The sequence below is a fragment of the Haliotis cracherodii genome, unplaced genomic scaffold (assembly GCF_022045235.1).
Source record: "Haliotis cracherodii isolate W230 unplaced genomic scaffold, xgHalCrac1.p SCAF_5, whole genome shotgun sequence".
Lineage (NCBI taxonomy): Eukaryota > Metazoa > Mollusca > Gastropoda > Lepetellida > Haliotidae > Haliotis > Haliotis cracherodii.
In genome coordinates this window covers 52,476,247-52,501,552 of record NW_027266308.1, presented here as the reverse complement: position 1 = coordinate 52,501,552, position 25,306 = coordinate 52,476,247, and the positions used below count along the sequence as shown (strand labels likewise).

Genomic DNA, 25,306 nt, shown 5'->3' with positions numbered 1-25,306 from the left:
CTATATGACGACGGTCTGTAAATAATCGAATCTGGACCAGACAATCTAGTGATTGACATCATGAACCTCGATCAACGCAGTTGGGATCGATGACATGCATCAACCAAGTCAGCGAGCCTGACCAGCCGATCCCGTTAGTCGCTTGTTACGGCAAGTATGGGTTGCTGAAGACCTATTCTATCCCGGTTCTTCATGGGTCTGGTCTTGATGTAATGTGAGATGAGAGAGGCATGCTCTTGCCCACTTACATAGTGTAAATACCTTCTAGAAAGTTCCAAACCAGGCTGCATTAGCCTATAGCTGTTCTAGCAGATTCCATATTGTACTTGACTCCAAAATCATCAAAAACTAGTAACATTCACGGCAACTGCTTACATTAAATAGTAATACACTCCTGGCAACTAATTATTGTTAAAACACAATACAGTACACTGCCATTGAGAGTAATTTACCAAAGGGTGAAAAGCGTACATGGAAAAACAAATTGGAAACAAAGTCATATTTTAGCACATTTGGGTCCGAAACCTCAGGGCCCATTACCCAATAAAATAAATATTATTCCACATCATAACTACCTCTGTTAATAATATAATGCACGTATGGTCGACAAGACACTTTTGGCAGAAAAAAACGAAAGAAATCGAATAAGTGTATTTCTGTAGGGGTGCCCATTTCATGCTGGCTTACGAAGTAGTTGTGCTAGAAAATACAAATGTCTGTCACATAGACGTTTAAAGTATAACGTGAAAAACAATGTTTGAACCTATATCATTAACTAATGTGTAACTACTGATTCCTATAAACTACACTTCGTTTGAATTTACAATATATGACTATATGTAAGGTGAGGTGAAATGGGGTTTAACGTCACGTTCAAGATTATTGCACTTTTATAGCGACGTGCATGCACATGTGTGGCTGCCTGTACTAGTCTGATGCCGATTTTATAGTGGTGGCCCACTGATATACCATGCCGCAGTTTTACATGAATACCCCACTCAGACACAGTATAGTGACAGTACTCAGTCGACCAGTCCTTGTTTAAGCCTCTTAATGCCGACTTCCAGGCAGGATAACAACAAGTACGATCTTTTAACCTCTTTGGGCATGTCGCGGCCGGCGATCGAACCCCGGACCGTCCGCTCTCCGGGCGGACGCTCTACCACTAAACCACTGAGGCGGTCGACTGTCTCAGTTGAGACATGTTTTAGACACCATTAGCCCAACTCATCGTCTGAGGCTCTGTCACTGACCTGGCTGAGTGGTGACACAACGTGTTCCACAGACCATCCTTGATTCAGTATTCAGTGAGTGAGTAGGATTTTACGCCGCTTTTAGCAATATTACAGCAATATCAAGGCGGGGGGACACACTGTACCCATGTCGGGAATCGAACCCGGGTCTTCGTCGTGACGAGCGAACGCTTTAACCACTAGGCTATCCGACCGCCCGAACTCAGTATTCAGACTATATGAACTTAACATGCTCGACGCACCTTTCACACTTTCCAATACCAATTTCACATTGGGTTCTCAAGACGATTTCTCTTCATATAAGAAAGATGTTTGTCTCACACACCTTCGCAGTTAATATTAATTGATAGTTATATAAAAGTTAATATTAAATATGTACACACAGTAAGATAAGGAGATGTTTTCAAAGTAATTTTGTTTTCTGCAATATGAAAGATACTTACTGATGTTCACTTAATTGCCAATCAGCCTTTGTCACAACGGTCACGATTGTTTGTTTTAGTAATAACAGTCGGATAGACAACCTTTTTTGTTACGTACAGCAAACAATCTTTATATCTGACTTGGCTAAGTTGCCAAAGGTGTCCATACAAACTTCTAGAAATGTGAAATTGGTTTTTGAGCTGGTATGCAAAATAGGGGCTGCACTTCATTACCTGACAAAATATAGGCATCTAACTACGAAAGTGTCCAAGCAGTTGTTCCCAGAACATATCTCGAGCAGTTTCATCTTCTTGCGGCGCTGGCCATATTACACAAGGATGTTCCTCAAGAATGGCGTTTATGGAGGATGAGAAAAGCCTCCCAGGGATGTCGCTCAAGAGGACCACAACGATTGTATGAGTTCCGCCAACGGCTCGTCTTTGGGCAAGGTTCATTTCAAACTGACACCATTCACTTTGGAGTGTATTGATAGACAGTACAATGAGGATCTTCCTACTCGTCTCCACACTCTCCACAATGTTGTCAACGATTGCACCTCCAACATCGAAGTCTCTCTCATGTATACACAGTTTTAGTGCATTTCTTGCCTCCATGCAGGGAATTAAGTGCTCAATAATCCATGTTGTGTCACTGGGGGAATAGACCACGAATCCGTCATAGGTGCAATTTTGGTCATCCCTCAACTTATAGATTCCAAGGTGGTTGATGAGGTACAGAAGGTAGCGTAACTTCCAGCGACATTTGTAAATAATAGAGAGTACAGCCACAAGCACCACACCCAAAGAGACGAACCCAAGCAGCATTACATATACAGTCTTCCGGAACAGACAGTACTGTTCAGAGAAAGACAGATCAGATAATTGGGCATATTTGAACTCAGGGGGATATGCACATGTATAAGAAGATGGGTATCCGGCAAATTTGTAATAATCTCTCTGAATCCACTGAACAAACCATTCCATGTCACATGAACAGGAAAATGAATTATTTCTAAGGTTAATATATTTCAGAGTTTTTTGGTTTTGTTCCGGGAATGTATCCTCGTGAATCGTGCTGATAAAGTTGAAAGAAACATCAAGATGTGTAAGCTTGCTCAGGTGATATAACATGTTTCTAGGTAGGCTCTGAAGTTTGTTTTTGTTCATGTAAAGTATCTCGAGTTGAAACAAGGCTCCAGGAATAACAGTTGGTACTGCCTTAAGTTGTGTGGACAAAAGACTTAAATACGTCAATGAATGCAAGTCTCTAAACATCTGGTTAAAGAAGGAATCGTTCATGGTACTGAGCTGGTTGTAACCCAAGTCAAGAATCTGTAGACCGTAGCATCCTGCAAACGCGTTTGCATCAATCTCATTTAATATTATGCGACTGCCTCGCAGATTCAGCGTACGAAGGTTGGTGTTATTAAAAGTATAGCCGCCAATACATTCTATATCTTCCATGTGATGCATGAATACCTTTTGTAAGTTTGGTAAAAAGGCAAAGGTTCCCGAGAAAATCGCACGGATGGGGTTGTAGTTCAGGGACACGAGCTCCAGCCTATCTAGACATGCAAAGAACGAGGAATTTATTATGGAGAGATAGTTGTGACTGAAAAACAACCTTTTCAAGTTTGGAAAATAAGATCCATTTGCAGAGCAAAAAGTGGGAACATCTTGTATGTTGCAATCATCAAGCGAGAGCTCTTCAAGGGCAGGATAATATTTCCACTGCACTGTCTTCATTCTATTATGGCCAACTCGGAGACTCTTCAGGTCATGAAATTTCGTAAGAATATCAAAATTAAATTGTCCCAGGCAGTTATGGCTTATATCCAAGTATTGAAGTGACAAGGTAGGCATATGTTCGAAGAAACCACTTGATATATTGTTTAAATGCATATCCTTCAGATTGAGGCTGGTGACATTGCTGAGGCCAAGGAAACTTTCTGATAAAACCCTTATGGGAATTGTGTTGCTTCTCAGACATAGATTTTGGAGACAGCGTAGAGTGGAAAAAGCCTTAGGGGATATATATCGAATTTTATTGTCAGAACGATCCAGATCCTTCAAGTTCAGATGACTTATATTTGAAAACTTTCTTTCAGTAATTGACGGTAAACTATTCCCTGTAAAGGTAATATTGTATATACCTTTCGATAATCTAGGTATATATGTAAGATTTAGATTGTCACACAATGCAGTACCGTTCTCACATTTGCAGGGGAAACACGGTTCTTGAAGCCTTAGAGATTGGTCACTGATCTCTGGGTGGTCACTTCTGCATACTGTCAGCCTGGCAGACCACAGTACTATGAATGGTAAGGAGACCAAAATAATCCACGTATCCATTTTGCCTGTATAAAAGAATGAATATTTTGTACAAAAAACGTGACTTAGCGTCAGGTAATATATACCTACTTTTTTATGCAAATTTTTTGAATGGCAGGTTCTACCGGTAGGTCAGGGCATGCTTACCCTTTTCGCGATCATCACTAATTTTCAGTAGTCCATTCATATTATATACTTTACACAGCTATTTTGCCCTTTACGCTAAATGGAATCTGTTTCGGCGGATAATCAAGACGGTTATTCTCTTGCATTGACATTTTAACATTTTTTGTAACTAAAATAAGCAAGTTAAGTTCTAAATAGAAATAAAGAGCAGAATATATTACTGAATATATACTTTCAACAGGTGGGTTTTTTGTCATTTACACGCATTATTACATGCGATGCTTTAATAGGTGGTATAAACATGAACACTATCATTGACATTGATGACATTTCAGGATCTTATGGCAATTCAAAATGTTGAGGGAGGGTGGCTTCAAGTTGGAGAAAATTGTAATTGTAAGAATTTGAAAACCGTTTCTTGTAACTTGACAATTTTAATTTGTTTGGATATCACCTATTTCAGATAATGCAGTTACCCACACGTGTATACCATGCCTTCACTGCCAAACATTGACAATCTAAAGTCAGGCCAAACGGGAAAATATGGATTGTGAAGTAAATAATAATGTTAAATAGACGTGTCATGGGTTGTTTTGAATAGAGGAACAGCATTACACAATAGTTTATCAGAATACAATTGTATTGTCTACGGTTCCAATGTAAGCCATGCTAATGCGAGGCATGACCTGAATTGAATAAATCAATTATCATTCAATATCTCATCTATAACGCGGCGATATCCCCCAATGTAAGGTCAGACTTCTTAAACCTTGGTTTACGAATCCGCCGACATGAATAACTAAATGTGATTTTTGTTTTTAAAGCATTTGGATTTTTATTCTGCCGACCAGAAATAAATTAAATGGTTTCAAAATCACTAGCGCTATCAATATTTAACAAACTATTTAAAATACTACATTGAAACCTGTTGAAAACCTCTTGCAAACTTCAAAACACAACTAATTATGACTAGCCGCGCAAGGAAATCAAAAGCAAGTTATGAAATTGGATTGGAATTTTGTATATTCGACCTACCGTCCTTAATACTTAGGCAAACATTCTCTCTTAACAAAGCATATTCATATTGTCTTAAATATATTAAACAGATTACCTCTCTGATCAGTTCTGAAGGCAAACACTGCTTATCCAGCAACCCAGTTGAACTAACGTCATGAAGCGTGATAGTTTTCTCAAACCTTTCACTTTCGAAACGGAATTATTACCTACTCGAATATGCATTGAGATATGAGGACGAAATAAACTGTGGTGGGGTGGGTGGTGGTGGTGGGGGGGGGGGGGGGGGGGGAGAGAGAGAGAGAGAGAGAGAGAGAGAGAGAGATAGAGAGAGATAGAGGTCTGTGTTACATTATGGGAGTTATGACAGTCTTAGTGCCGAGGTTACTTTGTGGAATACTGCCCAGTTTCTAATACTTCTTTGTTACTTTCATGACCGTCCTAAAAACGTGACCTATATAGTGATAAAATTAACTTTCATACACAAACTGTTCTGGTGAGGGTGCAGTTCAAGAGTTTTATTCAGTTTTGAGGAGGGGGGGGGGGGGGGGAGGGGTGTCTGACAAAATCCACTTTTGTTGGTATTTACACTTAAAGTTAATAAATAGCAGTACTTACCATCATATATTCACTCAAAATGACATCATCACAAGTTCAGTTAAAAGGCCATTAATTTGTAATACTCAAAGGTTCTGAGGTACTACCACTTCTCAAGTAGGATTCCCTTTAAATAGAATCTCTTAGAGAACATTTTCAACATTTTCACAATCTCGTTTTTTCTTGGGTAGGGTTCTATCCTACACTGAACTTTTCAACTGCTTCCGAAACGGAGTTCGTCCGTCAGTCTGTCCGTCCGTCATTCCGTCCGGTTCTCAAAGGGGACAAATTTAAAATCTATTTAAGTCAGAGAAATGAAATTTTCCATACTGGTGTTACTGGTCATAATTTCAAATGAGTTCGCAAATTGATGCCGTAAATTCCATTTTTACAGAGTTTTGACCCTTGGTCCGTGATTTTCAACTTCGCGCATAGTTTATGTGTGCGCAATGGGAATAAGTTTTCAAAAGGGGGGAGGGCGGCAAGTTTTTAACAGAAACAACTGAAGTTAGCTTATCCAAAGACATATAGAGAGAATACTACACTCTAATTCTCGTTAGATAACACAGAAAGTTCACAGGTTTCGTAAAAATGGTATCTAACGAAAATGAGTGTGGTATTTTATCTATTACCCACCTTAAATATATATTTAAGTGTAAATACATAACACCTTTCATTCGTTGACAGACCAAACTGAAACCGGTTGCTAAATTTGGTTGTGCATGAATATTGATATATGCCCAATTATGGGCATTGTTGACATGTTTATGGATACGCATTAACAACATGCGCCTGCAGTTGTGTTTGCAAACAAAACAGCACCGACTCAAATTCAAACACGAGAAATCTCTGGAAATGAGATAAGAAAATACATGAAATATCAGATAAAACAGTTTAATAATGTTCAGAAGGATGACACTTGTCACATTGTATAATGTAACTGGACACACAGACATGTAGTACAGGAACTAACCTTGAACTCACAACATAAATGTTTTCAATAGGACTTTCCTTCAGTCAACTTAATGATGCAATTTCATTATTCTATATATAATGTAATGAGCAAAATCACAATAAAAGTACCGTACTGTCCTGAAAATTTCAAATTCAACACATCATAGTGCATGATGCAGACTTTTGTCTTAAAACAAAATGATGCTTTTACTTGAGCAAACATTCTGTTGGTATAACTGGTTTTGCGCCCATTTCAATGGCTGTGGCATGAATTGCTTCTGATTGGCTACATCACAATGTTATCCTAGATTTGATGTTTAAACATTGTGATGTCACAAAGGTGATGTCAGCACACTCGTCATAGGCAAAGTAAGGATTATGAATTAAAGGATATAGTCATGTTAAAAAACTTGAACTTCATATCTTGAAAAGGAAATTACCCTTGACAATCAGAATAATAGATTACCTTTTGTGAATGTAAATATAATGTGTATTTCCTTATAGTTTTTTTTGTCTGAATCAATTATCAACATACTTGTAAAAGGCAGACATCCCAGTATGTATGAAATAAGCCTTATCTCTTAAGTGAGTGAGTGAATGAGTCAGTTGGGTTTAACACCGCTTTCAACAGTAATCCAGTTATAGCGTGTGTCAGCTTTATGAGGGAGGAAAGCGCGAAGTGATGCATGTCTCAGACGTTTACCACTTCGGTGAATCCCACGAGCCTGGGTATGGTGCTGACAAACCTAGAAACGTAATCGGGGTGAACCAGGATTCAAACCCACAATCATAGGTTTCTGACGCAACTCTGCACAGCGAATCACGGCGCCTTAGACGACTGGGCCACCAGTGCCACCACCCCTGACAATTTAGATGTAATCCAAAGTTAAGGCACTGTATATCAGTTTGGTTGCATTCAGTTGTGTGACATCAGAGTAAAATATGTTTTCCTGAAAGCAAAATGAACTTTAGTTGTGTTGCTATCATCACAACATCTTACATCTTTTTTAAATGAGAGGTCATCAACAGGTCTTTTATCCATGTACATATAAAAAAACACCTACCCTCCTCAAAAGCTTCACTTTTGTTGTGATGTGCTCCAGGTAAGTATCACTGGTTTTAACCCTCATGTGACAAACTTGTTTCCTAAGAAATATCACTGGATTACTCATATTCAAACTTGTTTTCTGAGATATATAACTGGATCACTCATACTTTAATTTATTACTTTTAAAAAAGCACTATATCTATCAGAATAATTTTATGCATTAACACAAAAAACATGTGCTTCACATGTCTGACTAAGATATGAACTGTTAGCAGTACAATAATAATTTGCTAAAAATTCATATCGCTATTCATACAAACAATCCCTGCACAACCTTGGATATCACTGCATGTAGGAATCATGTGTGTCTGTGTGTCTGTGATTCTCCCTGAGTGGCATGCAACTATCACTAGCTGTGGATTCGACCACACAATGACGCTGGCTATGTCAGCATCATGCAAGTCTTTGTGGGTTCCACACTATGGCTAACAACCCAACCACTAAGCGAACACCATGATATTAACTGGAGTACTATGGCACTGGGGTTCAACACAACTCACTCCTGTGATTCTCCCAAAATGCTACAATATTCCACAAAAATAATTCTTTCTGTTTCTATTGCACTAACTTGGCAATAATGGCACTAGATTCCTACGATTCACCTACAAACTGTATTCATTAAAGGTTTACATTAATATCTTCACAAAGTGTTCAAAAACCACTCAAAATGTAATGCATCTGATTGGTTGCTACTAACAGACCATGAAACAAAAGCAAACTCATACATACAAACAGATGTCAGAAAAAAAATTAATCATAGGTTTTAAAAGAATTATGTGTTCTAACTACCTGTACCAAAAGCATATCAGGATGCCATCAATTATTTAACCTAACATGGTGTGATGTGCCGTCCTTCCCAAGCCCATGACTCTCCTACCAATGCATTAAAAATGAGACATCATAAAACTTGGGCAAACAGGGTCTTGTCACAAGTTCAAACAAGCTGAAACAAACATGCAGCTCAATCCATCAGATGCCTGACTACAGGAAAATGGAGAAAATAATATACTTACAACCCTCAACATAATCAAACACTGGTAATTATTTTCATCTTCAGCATTTTTTACATAAACGCCTCATTCAAGCATTCATTTGTCTTCCAGAATTAAGTTTTTTTAGCATTAATTTTTTTCAGCAATGTTAGACAATGACACAAGTAGGGTTAGAACTTAACACTAGCACACTAGCCTGCTAGTCCGGGGCCAGTACAAATTCGTGCAGGCCAGTACAAATTTCCAAGTGTCCCTATTGTTTTAACATTAAAGGGGATTATATTATTACCCAGGCTAGTGAAGCTTTTGATTTAGTTTTAACCCTGACAAGCCGAATGTAATGAATGGTGGTGTCACTGCACACAAAGAACTACAATGAAGTCATGCCATTTGAAATCTGTTGCCGATATATTACATCTCTACGTGTGTGTGTATATATAGATATATATTGCCACTATTTCTGTATCACAAAATAAACTTGTCAAACAAGCATAATTTGATTCTGGACTTTTAAGTAAGGTCTTGCTTACCTGGTTTATTAATGTACAAAACTATCCCTTGAATTATGTCAACGATATCTGTGACATTCAGTTAATGTACAGAACATAAAATATACACATCACAAGTTTCAAATGTGTTTTTTAAATGATAAATACAATATATACATGCCTTGTCTTTCATAAAACAATTAAAATATATGAACATATAAGTCATACTTAAAACAAAACTTCACAAAAAGGAAAATCAATTCAGGATCTAGACTTGAACCTGGCATAAAATATTTATTCAGTAAAGTGAAAGCAAGGAACTGAAATGTCTATATTATAACTTCAAATAATAGTTCAAAATTAGCACAAACAAACTAAATGACAGCACTGGAAAAACTCGTAATGATTGACGCCATCTTGTCAATGAATTGAAAGAACATGGAGCTATTGTCTAAACACACGAAATTGAAAAATCAAAAGATTGTTCTTCAGAGTCATATTTCTGCTTCATATCACATATACTGCCTCCGTGGTCTAGTGGCAGAGCGTCCGCCCGGAGAGCGGAAGGTCCAGGGTTCGATCCCCGGCCGCGTCATACCAAAAGACGTTAAAAGATGGTACTTGTTGTTGCCCTGTCTGGCGCTCAGCATTAAAGGGCTAAAACAAGGACTGGTCGGCTCAGAGTCAGTATACTGTGTCTGAGTGGGATATTCATGTTAAACTGCGGCATGGTATCTCAGTGAGCTAGCACTATAAATCGGCATCAGTCTGGACTAGTACAAGCAGCCACACAAACACACACGTACATGCACGTCGCTATATAAGTGCAATAATCTTGGACGCGACGTTAAACCCCATTTCACCTCAGCTCATATCACATATTACATGTTCTCTTTGTACAAGCAATCATTATTATTTACAAGTCATTTATCTATAACATAATGGACATTTTACAAAAGGTAGATTTAAACTAAAATCTACCCACAATTTAAACAAACTTTTTCTAAGCACAGGGACACTAAGGAAATTTAGAAAATACTATTTCCCCAAACAATTGCATATTTTTACATATATTTTCCGTTCCATAAAACACAAAACTTGTTTTGCTTTTTATTTTACAGCTTAAACACAAGGAAACATTTGGTTACCCTTTCACATGATAGTAATTTCTATACAATAAAATTAGATATTTACATACATCTTCAATTTGTTTGTACAAACAGATTACAGGCAACATACATATTGTACCTCAGAATCGGGTGTTTTATGAAAGCCTTTGCACATAAAAATCACACAAATGTACAGCAAATATTTTAAATATTCATGAATGGGATTAGGCATTGTGACAGTGAAGTGAAACCTTGCTAACTGCATTAGCTTGATGTCCCATAAGACAATGTAACTTTCTGTTGTCGACAACATACTTCATTATTTATCCCTGTGTAATCCTGCTCAAGTGTAATATGTTGACAAGTGAGCATTTGCTTGATGTCCCTTAAGACAATGTAACTTCCTGTTGTCGACAACATACTTCATTATTTAACTCTATGTGAACCTGCTCCAGTCTAATATGTTGATAAGTCGGATAAGTCACAGGCTGCAACTGTGTGATGCTCTTCCTTATACACTTAATTTCAGCCACTTCATGGAACAGTCACAAGGCCACAATGACATAGTTATTAGATATTCATACAAATCTTATAACATTATGAAGCCGGAAGCATTTCATGTTTTACTTTCTAGATTCTGCACAAGGCATCTGTATACATTAACAGTGACTGAAAAGTCACATGAAGCAGCAATGTTGGGTAGGACGATGTGGTGGAGTATTTCATTAAGTACAGAAACAAAACTTCACACATAGCAATTTTCTCCATATAAAATACTTGCATATGAGGTGTGTGTTTTGTAGTGAGGCATTTGGGGATGAAACTTAATAATTATTTTATACAGGCCTGATCCAGTAAGGTATAGTTACATATCTTGGGGTTGAACATGTCTGAGTAATTAATTTGCATTAATTAATGATCTTATGGCATAATAGACAATTTGGTCCCTCATTATATTCTTACTTTGTTCATTTTCTTGCTTGATACACAAAGTTTGTGTCAAATATTAGCACTACTAGTTAGAAGTCTCTAACTTTGAACAACAAAAAATACTTAAGTTAACAAAGTTTCACTGAATTTCAAATATATCAGATGAAAAAATAAATAAGAATAGAAAATACTTTACCTATCTCTTTTAATGTTCAACTCATAACCGGACGATAGCCAACTTTCCTCAACCAGCAGAAACTAGATGTCTACTGTTGGAAGAAGGGCCTATATCCGTGCAATGTTTGTATACTCTGACATACACTTAAGGCAACCACAGCACAAAGGAAGCCAGGGACATGAGTCATCCATATGGTAGGGTCATCAGTAACACAGCAACACATTGTCCAGCTTGGGCCTGAAACCAGGGCCTCCAGAGATATCACTCCTTCTGTATGACTTTATTATTGTGTTGCAACTGTACCAACAAGAGATCTCTTGTACTACACTGTAACAATGAGAGATGTCTTGTACTACATTGTATCAATGAGAGATGTCTTGTACTACACTGTAACAAAGAGAGATGTCTTGTACTACATTGTATCAATGAGAGATGTCTTGTACTACATTGTAACAAAGAGAGATCTCTTGTACTACATTGTATCAATGAGAGATGTCTTGTACTACATTGTAACAATGAGAGATGTCTTGTACTACATTGTATCAATGAGAGATGTCTTGTACTACACTGTAACAAAGAGAGATGTCTTGTACTACATTGTATCAATGAGAGATGTCTTGTACTACATTGTAACAAAGAGAGATCTCTTGTACTACATTGTATCAATGAGAGATCTCTTGTACTACATTGTAACAATGAGAGATGTCTTGTACTACATTGTATCAATGAGAGATGTCTTGTACTACATTGTAACAAAGAGAGATCTCTTGTACTACATTGTATCAATGAGAGATCTCTTGTACTACATTGTAACAATGAGAGATGTCTTGTACTACATTGTATCAATGAGAGATGTCTTGTACTACACTGTAACAAAGAGAGATGTCTTGTACCACACTGTAATGAAGAGAGATGTCTTGTACCTCACTGTAACATAGAGAGATGTCTTGTACCACAGTGTAATGAAGAGAGATCTCTTGTACCACACTGTAACAATGAGAGATGTCTTGTACCACACTGTAACGAAGGGAGCTGCCTTGTGACTACTTCCTCTGCTGAAGCCACTTGTTGCAGATGTTCCTGACTGCGCCCTGGTTCAAGCGCTGCGCAGCCCCTGCGATTCGCTGCACGTCTTCCACTCGCTCCCCCTTCACTGCCAGCAGGTATGCCGACCGCAATTTCCCACAAAGGATAAATGCATTGATCTGAATAATAAGCCAATTTGTATTACTTATTAATGATCACAAAATACTTTCTCCAACTGATTTCAACGATGTGTTTTTTCAAACTATGAAAACATATTTATTTTTAGGTTATTTACTTGAAATGTGATTTGGTTGGGACAATTCAAGGCAGTCATTAACCCTTTCCAAGGCCTCGTTAAGACAGATCTCAATTCAAGGTCTTTTCAAGCCTGTGAAAACAAATCTGGAGTATTTTGTTCTGTTCAACTGACATTCATTGTAAATAATGGCATATATCATCAAACACAAGTGATGGTGGCCTCATGTTATTAGACAATGATCATACATTCTGCTTATCAGACAGTAGGGACTAATAATGGGGATGCTATTGTGTAAAGGTTAAACAGATTCATCTTTAATTCAGGGAAACTAGGAATGGGAATAGATATTTAAAAATTAAAGTCTGTACTGCTGCTCTCAAATTCACAATTCTTTCTCTATTCAAGTGAATTTGCAGGGGAAGAATCTTCTCAGAACTAGAGCGAGACACAAACCTTGTTAGAATCCTTGCGCAGGAGTTTGATCAGATTGTCAACTTCTTTAACCTGAAAAAAACGTCACCCATGTCAAAAATGATTCCTTAAAAGGCATTTAGAAGTGATACACATGATTATGGATGTCAACTTCTTTATTATGAGGAACACAATGTTTACTGATGAAGGAGTAAGTACATACGTTGTGTTCCTCATTATAAAGAACGGAGGTAGCATAGTAGTTAAAGCGTTGGCTTGGCACGCCAAAGACCCCTGTTCAATTCCACATGGGTACAATGTATGAAGCCCATTTTCCTGTGTCCCCACCAAGATATTGCTGGAATATTGCTAAGAGCGACGTAAAACCATATTCACTAACTCATAATAAAGAAGTTCACATCCATAAATTCTCTTCCTCATGTCACAAGTGCACTGGGTGTGTTCTGACAATATACACTAATAAAACATTGACAACATGGTTTCCTTCTAGTGAATCAGAGAACTAATTTTCACTTACCGTATTCGACATAATAAGTGCCCCGCTCTAATAAGCACCCACGGCGATATTTGCTAATATATTGGCTAGTGAACAATCCCAATTAGCACCCCTTCCGATTGATCAATGTACACAACAAATATTTATTCGCGTATAATACGCACTCGTGTGTTATATGCACCCTTAACTATGGGCAATTAAATTCTGGAAAAATGTATCTCTCGTATATAAACATTTCAGGCTTTCTGCATAAAGCACAAAATTTATCTTTCAACACTGTTTTTCTTTCCCCGAAATAATATTCTCATAAGAGACCCCTATTTCTAATTTTGAGAGCGCCCTTGTTGCTTATTACGTCGAATACGGTAGTCTTACTAAGAAGTAGTTAATTTTACTTCGAGATGATTGTCTCAGTCATGTCTATTGTCCCATTGCTTGGTTGTTTGTGAAGCAGCCCTTAGAGTCCAGGGCCCACTTGCACAAAGCAATCTTAGTGCTAAAACTATCTTAAGCCTATGTTAAAGAATGGGAGTTAGGATCATCTTAGCGCTAAGATCGCTTTGTGCAAGTGGGCCCTCCTGTCATATTGTTGATGACAACACAGGCATTTAAACATGACTTTGTCCAGACAATTGGCTTACTTAGCCAGAGTCTCCTAACGTGAGAAATTTTCTTCAGTTTCTTAATAAAACAATAATGGGTCGTACATAGGATATACACAAGAAAATATGGTAATCAAAATGTAGACTAACACTTTATAGGTCCCCTGTGAATTATTGTTGAAAGTCACCCACGTTTGGGATTTACAAAATTAAATAATTTCAGACGTAACGCATAATTTGTCTCACTAGGGGTGAGTGAGTTGGGTTTAACGCCGCTTTTAACAATATTCCAGTTATATCGCGGCGTGTCAGCTTAATGTGGGAGGAAAGCCCGAAGTGATGCAGGTATCAGACATTACCACTTCGGTGAAACCCATGAGCATGGGTATGGTGTTGACAATCCTAGAAACATAATCGTGATTCGAACTCACGATCATAGGTTTCTGGTGTGTCCAAGGGATGCAACTCTGCACAGCGAATCGCGGCGCTTTAGACGACTGGGCCACCCGTGCCCCCTGTCTAACTAGGAACTAACTGTGAGGCAAAAAGTTCACCTACCTCACTCTCCTTGTCTGCCAGGACAAGCAATGAAGCCCTGATGATCTCGTCAAGCGTATCATCGTTACCGATCCCTGACCGCTCCACACAGTCCAGCATGCGTTTGATGAGAGCATAGTGCTTGTGCTTGGCCATCTCACGTGCAGTGTGGGTGAAAATACTGCTAGATGTCAGGCGACATTCCTACACACAAACATGATAAACTGTAGTGTCATATTGAGCCCCCTGCTCTATCGCACCTCTTGACCAAACTCTAGACCTGTCTTTAAGTAATCTTCATAAGCACACCCTACTAACACCGAACATTTACATAACAGTCCATATTTCCTTGTCTGTGTTGCAGATTTCTCTCACAAAAAAAAACAGAAACATAGATGGGGAATATAACTGCCTTATAACTATTATCAAAAGTGTTTTAGTTCCATCGGCATTTGAACACTACTGCTCTTTCTCTAAATTGAACTTAATTTGTTTATGGTCATAATAATCACCCAGGCAGCTATTACAGCGAATATGTTGTTTTACAATGGTTGAGAAAATGCTAAGCTATATGGCAATTTCTTTTTATACAGGAGGGTACTAAATTAATACAAAACGCCTCTAGATGTACAGGGTTGGTACTGTTTTGTCCTCAACAAATTCAAAGGCCTTTTCAGGACATTTCAAATACAAGGCAAATATCATCCTGGACAGCAAATGCATTTATTTGGTAAACCAAACAATAAGGCAAACGAGGTATGCAAAATAAGCTACAGAGTTTTAATTTTCTCATCATCATTGCATACATGCTAGGACATCCATTAGCATGTTTGTATTTCATGCATAAGTAGTAAGAACAATTAATGTGCAGTTGGGGTGTAATTCAAGGTCTTTTCAAGTTTTATTGTCTCTTTCAAGGCCATATCAAGGCAAATGCCAATTTCAGGCCTTTTCAAGACTAACTCGAAAACTTACGGTAAGTGTTTTTAAGCCCTGTGCACACCCTGATGTAAGTGATTGTGCTTTTTCTCATGGCATCCCATATAAACCTTTTTCCACCGATATTTACATATTGATCATATCAATATTTTAACTGTAAATTCATAAACAAATGTCCACCACCATGACCCAGGTTATCTCCCATTAGTTACACTTCACACACCTCCATATTCCCACTTGACACACACCTCCATATTCCCACTTGTCACACACCTCCATGTTCCCACTTGTCACACACCTCCATATTCCCACTTGTCACACACCTCCATATTCCCACTTGTCACACACCTCCATATTCCCACTTGTCACACACTTCCATATACCCACTTGTCACACACCTCCATATTCCCAGTTGTCACACACCTCCATATTCCCACTTGTCACACACCTCCATATTCCCACTTGTCACACACCTCCATATTCCCAGTTGTCACACACTTCCATATTCCCACTTGTCACACACCTCCATATTCCCAGTTGTCACACACCTCCATATTCCCACTTGTCACACACCTCCATATTCCCACTTGACACACACCTCCATATTCCCACTTGTCACACACCTCCATATTCCCACTTGTCACACACCTCCATATTCCCAGTTGTCACACACCTCCATATTCCCACTTGTCACACACCTCCATATTCCCACTTGTCACACACCTCCATATTCCCAGTTGTTACACACCTCCATATTCCCACTTGTCACACACCTCCATATTCCCAGTTGTCACACACTTCCATATTCCCACTTGTCACACACCTCCATATTCCCAGTTGTCACACACCTCCATATTCCCACTTGTCACACACCTCCATATTCCCACTTGACACACACCTCCATATTCCTACTTGTCACACACCTCCATATTCCCACTTGTCACACACCTCCATATTCCCACTTGTCACACACCTCCATATTCCCACTTGACACACACCTCCATATTCCCACTTGTCACACACCTCCATATTCCCACCTGTCACACACCTCCATATTCCAAGTTGTCACACACCTCCATGTTCCCACTTGTCACACACCCTCATATTCCCACTTGTCACACACCTCCATATTCCCACTTGTCACACACTTCCATATTCCCACTTGTCACACACCTCCATATTCCCACTTGTCACACACCTCTATATTCCCACTTGTCACACACCTCCATATTCCCACTTGTCACACACCTCCATATTCCCAGTTGTTACACTGGGAGGAGGCCAGGAGGGGACTAATTAAGACAACACCTACTGAGTAATGGACTATTCCTAACTAGAGTACATAGGATTACCACAGAGACCAAGGTATATAACTAGAATGTCAAGACCATGCCCCAGCCTGGGCTAGGTTAAAACAAGAATTGCAGTTAGATCCGCTATCTGTCATATATCTCCTAAAGTCAAGAGATGCAATAGCGAAGGCCAAACTAACTCTATTTCTGAGAGATGGACAGCTGCTCGAACGTATATAAACAGAGCAGCCAAGGATAAAAATGAAATCATATCAATATAAGAAAATAGAAATCATATCAATACAAAAACAGAAATTATGTGAACACCAAACTCACAATAGATATGTGTACTCTACTCACACACAGGAGTCCCAAAGAGGGACAGGTCAGCCGAAATTGCTTAGGCAGAAGGCGACCTCTTAAACACTTAATACAACAACAACCAAGGTGTACATGCTGATTGCCAAGCTGGAGTTTTAGCACAAATATTAATGTGAAATGTTATGATATGACTAAAAGGTATAAGATATCACTCCATTCTAATGCTTAGGTAACACAGGGTAGACCAGTCAGCGCCTCCAGCCATGACCTATGTTGTTTAAGGAGTGTGACAATTGGGACGTGTAACTGATGGGGGGGATATCATGACCCAAACAAAGTGAACAAGCTTTAGAGTGTTCTCACCTGAATTATTCTTATTGCCAGGTCAAAGCTGACTGAGATGTCGTTTCCACTCAACAGAATCTGTAACAAACATATGTCATATTGCCTAAACTAATCTTAAATATAAACACTGAAAATTTTAATTAATGGTTACGAAAATGAGCTACATGTTTTAGTAGCTTGTGATGAGGAGACAGGTAGCATAGATGGAAGAATGGCCATCTAACATGCAATTATTAGGCCAATAGCAAACAAGCCTAGTGAGCGAGTATGTGAATTAAGAAATAAAAGACGAGTCGGGTCGTTTATTGTACAATAAAACACTGCAGGGAGAATAAACCTCTTGAGAGGCGCAGCTCCAAGCGGTTTATTCTCCCTGCAGCATTTTATTGTACAATAAACAACGACCACAAGTCGTTTATTTCTTACATGAGATATCAACATTATGTACACAGCCTCTTTAAGGATGTTAATAAAATGTTCATATTTTAATAATTATGACTCCCTCAACAGAATCTGACTTCGGCAATGATGGACAAGTCCATTTTAGGCACACGATGGTATTTCTGGCATGTTCTCACAATCCTCACATCGATTACCTGTACCTTTTCTCCCAATACTGATTGTCATATCCCTCGCGCGATGCGATCACTCCGCCATAGCATTTATCTGCACTGCCTAGCTACAAGTATTGGGAACAACTCTCTAGACACTCCCCACTCTAAAATAACGGTGTCCAATATACAACGTCATCAAGTTGCAAGTGTATGTTTGAATCTCAAGAAATGACGTCATGATAGAACAAAGTTTTATTGGGAACTAAACCACACTTTGTTTTTATTGTTCTTTGCTATTTATCTTGTTTGTAGCCATCTTATAACTGCATAGTGCATTAACAGCAATGATGCAGCTGTTCATTGTGACAATCAGACTATGAATAGATTTATATCTACACAAGTGAGAGTATGTGTGAAGGGCCTGAAGTCAATTTTATAAATATTCCAGCCACATCACGGCACGGGGGCATCAGAAATGGGCTTCACACATTGTAGCTGTGTGTTTGGCATGATGAGCCAAGGCTACCCCATGTGCCCAGGGGTGTGATAAGCACTCCCAACTCACCATACTGACTAGGTCAGCTCTGGCTTTACTGTTCCCAAACATTGTTGGTAGATTGCAAGCCTGAGACTCCACGACATAGCTGGCGGCAAGAGCTGTGGATTCTCCCTCCTGGTTGGTCAGGCACTGTTCCAGGAACTTTGTCACCTCAGTTTGAAGTGCGATAGTCCGGATGTGTCTAAAATATAAAAATGTACACTTGATATCTTAGAACATATTTTTTTAGTTTGGCCAAAACATTTGTTAACACTATGTACCCTGTACATTACTCATCTTAACCTTAAAGTGCAAGTCTGTAACATCATTAATGCAAATATTGTATTCAAAATATCGAAAGCGGCATGTAAATAATCTTATTTGCACTATATAACATTATTAATCAAAGGCTGAAATGAAAATACATCAGAGGCAGAGCCTTTGTAGACAGAGGCTTCATATATAGTCTTCTTGGAGGAAATTACCCCAAAACTTACAGGCTTGATCACACAAGCCACCCCAAAAATGCATGCTTGATTGCACAAGTCCACCTCTCCGTTCACACCTTTGCAAGGCAAGCCTCCGTTCACAGTTATGGTCAGCTGCATACATTCTTGGCAAAGGTAACTACTCTTCACCCTTTTTAACCCTTAGACATTCTCCTTTCCACAATGAGCAATGACCATTTGTACACTGTACTTTCCTCCATATGAGTTTAAAATATAAACCTCTTCCTTTCAACAATGGACATGTGAGAAAGGCCATTTACTATTCAGTGAGAAAATGATGTGCAAAATATACTTTTCCTTCACTACTCATCAAGACTCTTCTTTGTTTCAAATATTGGCTGATTTGTCTATAAAATGATGAAGAAATGTTCTTACTTCGTTCCTTTTCGCAATATTGTGAGCTAAAATTGATCATAACGTCTTTATGACGGCATAGCATAATTGTATTCTAACACCCATAAGGTCCCTCTCCTGGTGGGTCACACTTGTAAGAGCACATAACCCTTGCAACTCACTTGGTGACCTCATCAGGGGTTAGGACAAGCCTGACAGCCGATTCAGTCGAGTGTCCACTCCAATCTGGTCCCTTCCTGACCGATGGGCTGCTGTTTGGGTGGCGGACACTGTCCCACTTGGAAGGGTCGAGGAACGCCTGCATGTGCTGCTGGGCCATGAACAGGAACTGTAGACGGCCAGCAAGGTCAACATAACTCTGAGCCCTACGTTGGTAGAAGTGGGTGATGCAGGTCATGGCGGCTCGTATGTAATCCTGGTCAGAAAACAAACATCCAATTATAATGCATTCGACTGAGAGATTGATGAAGTCTAATAACAGACAGTGTCCATGACATGTCAGCCTCATTTACTTAGTGTATTGTATCACCATTCTATCAAACACCCTGGACAAATTCAATATCCATCTTCCCGAGGCAAGGGAGTTAACTGACTTTAAAAGTCCAGTTTCCACCCTTGCCGAACTAGGCTGGTATTATGGAGTTATATTTTGGCAGGACTAATGAGTCTATGCATAGTCCAATCAAAATCCCGTAACGAAATCGACATCCGGTTCATAAATAACATGGCAACTGCCGTGCCAAAGTCGATTGATTGCAGGATTTTCAAAGCATGTGTACTGTCAACTGGGTGTTGACAGATATTTTCCCAATCTTTTCATGTTTCTAATAATGTTTCTGATGCACTTCGTGAGGTAAAACCCCTTGTTATATCCAATAAAGATCTTAATTATAATGATATCGTCTTGACTGGATACCACCATTTTGTTTGAAGCAATGCAAGTGATATGAGAGATGGAATTTGATTGGTCAGTACAGGGGACATAGAAGGGACATAATGCATAATAGCAACTGGTGGCTCTAAGATCAAGATTAGAAATTCCAGCATATTTCAGCAAGGATGGAAACTGGACTTTAAGTCAGTTAACTCCCTTGCTTCAGGAAGATTTTCACTACCATGGTTGTTTAAAGGCTGAATCAAAAGGCATGACTCTGTGAAGACATCAATCAGATTATAATTAGAAATTCTGTACAAGCAGGAGACACAGAGATGCTGACATCACTTTCAAGGGAAAACTATGAAGGGTCAAGGGTATTTATAATAAAAAAAAAGAGATAATATAGCCTGGATAAGGGAGGATGGTGAAATTTATGAAGGAACAACACAAACCTGAAAGTCATCGACGTTGAACAAAACATAAACTTCAAAGATAGACAAGAGGCAACTTTCAACTGGATGAGGAAACGAAGCTGCTTAGTTCTATCATTTTATTTCATTTGGGAGCGCAGTCAAACATTGCCTCATATATTTACAAGCGACACTAACAATGAGCCTACTCAATGATTGTCCACAGCATCATGAAAAGGACATGGGCGTATATCCTGTTAGGTAGGCAGAGCATGTACTGTTGTGTTGGTCATCAACTCCCTACAACCACACCTCAATTAAACCGCTGATCGTCTATAACGCTCATCAATTATTTAGACCCCCAAGGCAGTGTTGTAGCTAGGGATCGATCACTGTAGATTGTGTCACCTTCATGAAAAGCTGGACTTGATGGAGGGCATTGACGAGCTTGTGCTTCAGGAGATATTTGCAGGTGGCAGTGAGGTAAGGATTCCACTTCTCCAGGCTAGCATCCAGCATCAACATCTGGTCCAGCAACTTGCCCAGCTCCCCGGATGTCAAGGCCGATGTCAGCAGCGCCTCAACAAACACCTCGCTGGAGCATCTCTACACAAATATACAGTCAATATTGAATTAAAGAAAGAGACCAATTTTATCTATTATTTTCTTAATGTTTGATAAATACATTCTAATGGATTTGTCGAACAGTAGATCATGTCCAAACTAAAATTCATGGGAATTATTATTCATCAGCATTTCAAAGAACATGATAGATTTTAGAAAAAGTCATTATAGTATAGGAGTTTGTTATTACCCACATTTTTCATAATCAATACTTTTGAACCATAGGTCTTTACAAAGACAATTTTACAAACAGTGCTGACAACATACAAAATATCTTAATGAAATTTACATAAACAGGTTTAGAAAAAGTTTTTAAACTGAGATGCCTTCATCCAGTAGCCATGGTGACGGAGGAAAGTCAGATGTTCAAGAAATGTGCCAGGACAACTACAGTCACTCACACACTGACTCTACTCACATATTTGAGGACAAACTGAGCTGCCTTCATTCAGTAGCCATGGTAACGGAGGAAAGTCAGATGTTCAAGGAATGTGCCAGGATAACTAGTCAGTCACACACTAACTCTACTCACATATTTGAGGACAAACTGAGCTGCCTTCATCCAGTAGCCATGGTGACGGAGGAAAGTCAGATGTTCAAGGAATGTGCCATAATAACTACAGTCACTCACACAATGATTCTACTCACATATTTGAGGACAAACTGAGCTGCCTTCATCCAGTAGCCATGGTGATGGAGGAATGTCAGATGTTCAAGAAATGTGCCATAATAACTACAGTCACTCACACACTGATTCTACTCACATATTTGAGGACAAACTGAGCTGCCTTCATCCAGTAGCCATGGTAACGGAGGAAAGTCAGATGTTCAAGGAATGTGCCAGGATAACTACAGTCACTCACACACTGACTCTACTCACATATTTGAGGACAAACTGAGCTGCCTTCATCCAGTTGCCATGGTGACGGAGGAAAGTCAGATGTTCAAGGAATGTGCCAGGATAACTACAGTCACTCACCCACTGACTCTACTCACATATTTGAGGACAAACTGAGCTGCCTTCATCCAGTAGCCATTGCGACAGAGGAAAGTCAGATGTTCAAGGAATGTGCCAGGATAACTACAGTCACTCACACACTGACTCTACTCACATATTTGAGGACAAACTGAGCTGCCTTCATCCAGTAGCCATTGCGACGGAGGAAAGTCAGATGTTCAAGGAATGTGCCATAGGTGCGGAGGTAGAAGAGGCACTCCTGGAACTGTGTTGTCTCAATGCTTCCTTCCTCGCTGTGACTCTGTGACCAGACATGACGAGCACATGGAATAAACATCATCTTGTATGTATATATTGGAGAATTTATCATGTTACTTTCATATTGAGGGGTAATTTCAACATCTTGTATTTGTGTTGGTGAACATGCGCCATCTTGCAAGTTAACTGGGGAACGCATAATCTTGGCATACAGTGGGGAATGTATATCATCCTTTAATTATATTTGGGGACATATTATGTATGGATAGCAACCCACATCCTCATGAATTACATTTGGGAATAGATTTTACATTTAAATCTGCAAAAACATGACTTCTATGACACAACCACCTCATTCACTAATGATTATGTAAAAAGATTGTAATCATTTTCAGGCAGTCAAAGAGGTTAATGAACCCTCTGATTAGAAGAAATGCTGTCAATATGTGAGACAAAAGAATAATACAATCCTTAAATCAATCAATTTACACACAACAATGATTGCATTTTTAAAGTATTTCATCTTCATATCATTCTTACTTACATTAAAAACAGTATCTTGAAATATACATTCTTTAAATGAACACAAAAATGGTTAAATTCTTATCATGATTATGCAAACAAAACTTTTGTTTGTTGAAGGTGCTATTCAGCATGAGCAAATTATTTATCAGGCAAATGCTCAACAATGGACGTTAAACAATATACAATAATGACTGTTATTAGTAAAGCAAGGATTAAAGCATGGCAGATATTGAGGCGAGGATCCACACTAACATGCGCGAGTCATGAACGGTAAGACTCACAGCTGATGGCAGGTTGATGAGACTCTTCATGGAAGCAGGACTGGACAAAAGCATCTGGATCTGATGAAAGACTCACACTACTCAGACACTACAGACACATCTCGGTCATACTTCTCATCATGATGGTTGGAGGGAATGGGACCATGAAGTTAAACGCTTGGTTTTGACCTTCGTTTTCTGAGCCTTTGTTGTGAACTTTTCTAACCCATTCAAAATAAATTGACGATCGAATAAAGATAAATTTGAATTATCACAATTATCATCATTTTGGTTGGAAAGCTCTCATGCAAAATGTGCATATATTTCTCACGAGAGCCACTGAGAGTTTTCAACTATTGACATATAGACTATAGAAATGCACCATGGTGAAATAAATTTTGTTCAATTTGTTCGAAGTTGAGTGACAAAATGGCCTAGATTGCCTGGACTAAGAAGAAGAAATTACTGACACTTACACAACCAAGTTATACTTTATAATCATATAACAATCACAATGAGCTGTAATACTAGCAGCATACATGTCAATTTTACATGCATACTGACTGAATATCAGTACAAGACATCAAAATATCATCCAAAAACTAATGCCTTCAAATCGTGAAATGGACCAATCTGATTTAGAATATTTTTAACAAACTACACTACAGTTGCATCAAAACCATTCTTAAACATTCTGCCTGTAAAACATCATGAAGGGAAAGACGGTGTCATATGGCTAAAGAAAGTCCCATGTTCCCAACAATGAGGCACACCAACCTTCCACACACTTATGTGAATTAGCTGCCATGCTATAACTAGAATATTGCCAATCTCATTCAAATCAGATCTTAGTTCTTGCTACCGCTAAACGAAGATCTGGGGACATCCCATTACGGGTCACGTCAGACTGACCTTGCACGAACTTTGACCAACCAATGGAATGACCAATCAGAAGGCAGCTTTTTCGTGCCTTACGGCACTAATTTCAAATTAGCGACAACACTTTGAAACATATTTTGACAAATTCTTGATTAAAAATTTGAAACCTGGACAAAAGAACATTCTGGAATAGATGGTCAAGATTGTATGGTTTCAGTCGTTAAACCCGTAACTATGGTTAGGAACACCCCGTGTTAAAGTTTTCGAGGATGCATCATGAGAACTCACAATTGAACTGTCACTTTCAAGATCTAATAAGCAATATCCTGATTGTTCGGATGAAAGGTCGTTCTGACGTGACCTCTAGTGGGATGTCCTCAGATCTTTGTTTAGCGGTAGTGAGAACTAAGGTCTGATTTTAGTGAGATTGAGAATTTTGCTGACTGCGATGTCAAACAACATTCTGTCACTATAGAGGTTGCAGTTCACCATCCACCAGCATATCAATCATGCAAAGTCAGCCAGAAACTAAAATGCTCAACAAAAACCATCATGCAGCCAGCTTAGATAACATCTGTCAAGTTCAGTGCCACCAGAAGAACCCCCTTTCCACCAAATGTTTTAACTAAAGGTAATGATCAATTAACTGTTTGTTTGTTTGTTGTTTAACGCCTCACTCAGCAATATTCCAGCTATATGATGCCCGTCTGTAAATAATCGAGTCTGGACCAGACAATCCAGTGATTGACATCATGAGCATCGATCCACACAATTGGGATACTATGACATGCATCAACCAAGTCAGCAAG

The 25,306-nt window shown here is 38.9% G+C and overlaps 2 protein-coding genes across 2 annotated transcripts in view; both read right to left on the bottom strand.

The window, feature by feature from the left end:
• Positions 1-1,927: 1,927 nt before the first annotated feature.
• On the bottom strand, positions 1,928-3,139 carry LOC139443739 (toll-like receptor 2 type-2). The gene is made up of 2 exons (XM_071224666.1): positions 2,891-3,139; positions 1,928-2,530 (listed from the first exon to the last, which is right to left on the bottom strand). Exons 1-2 carry the CDS (start codon positions 3,137-3,139, stop codon positions 1,928-1,930), a joined length of 852 nt encoding a protein of 283 aa, XP_071080767.1.
• An 8,955-nt stretch (positions 3,140-12,094) lies between these two features.
• Positions 12,095-25,306, bottom strand: part of LOC139442003 (uncharacterized) — a 56,603-nt gene continuing 43,391 nt past the window's right edge. The window contains exons 35-43 of the mRNA XM_071222755.1: positions 23,640-23,699; positions 22,730-22,876; positions 21,402-21,599; positions 19,868-20,121; positions 18,871-19,045; positions 17,770-17,829; positions 14,876-15,058; positions 13,241-13,291; positions 12,095-12,707 (exon numbers count right to left, since the gene is read on the bottom strand). Of these exons, the coding sequence (XP_071078856.1) occupies positions 12,546-12,707; positions 13,241-13,291; positions 14,876-15,058; positions 17,770-17,829; positions 18,871-19,045; positions 19,868-20,121; positions 21,402-21,599; positions 22,730-22,876; positions 23,640-23,699 (1,290 nt within the window). The 3' untranslated portion in view covers positions 12,095-12,545. The remainder of the gene's footprint in view (positions 12,708-13,240; positions 13,292-14,875; positions 15,059-17,769; positions 17,830-18,870; positions 19,046-19,867; positions 20,122-21,401; positions 21,600-22,729; positions 22,877-23,639; positions 23,700-25,306) is intronic.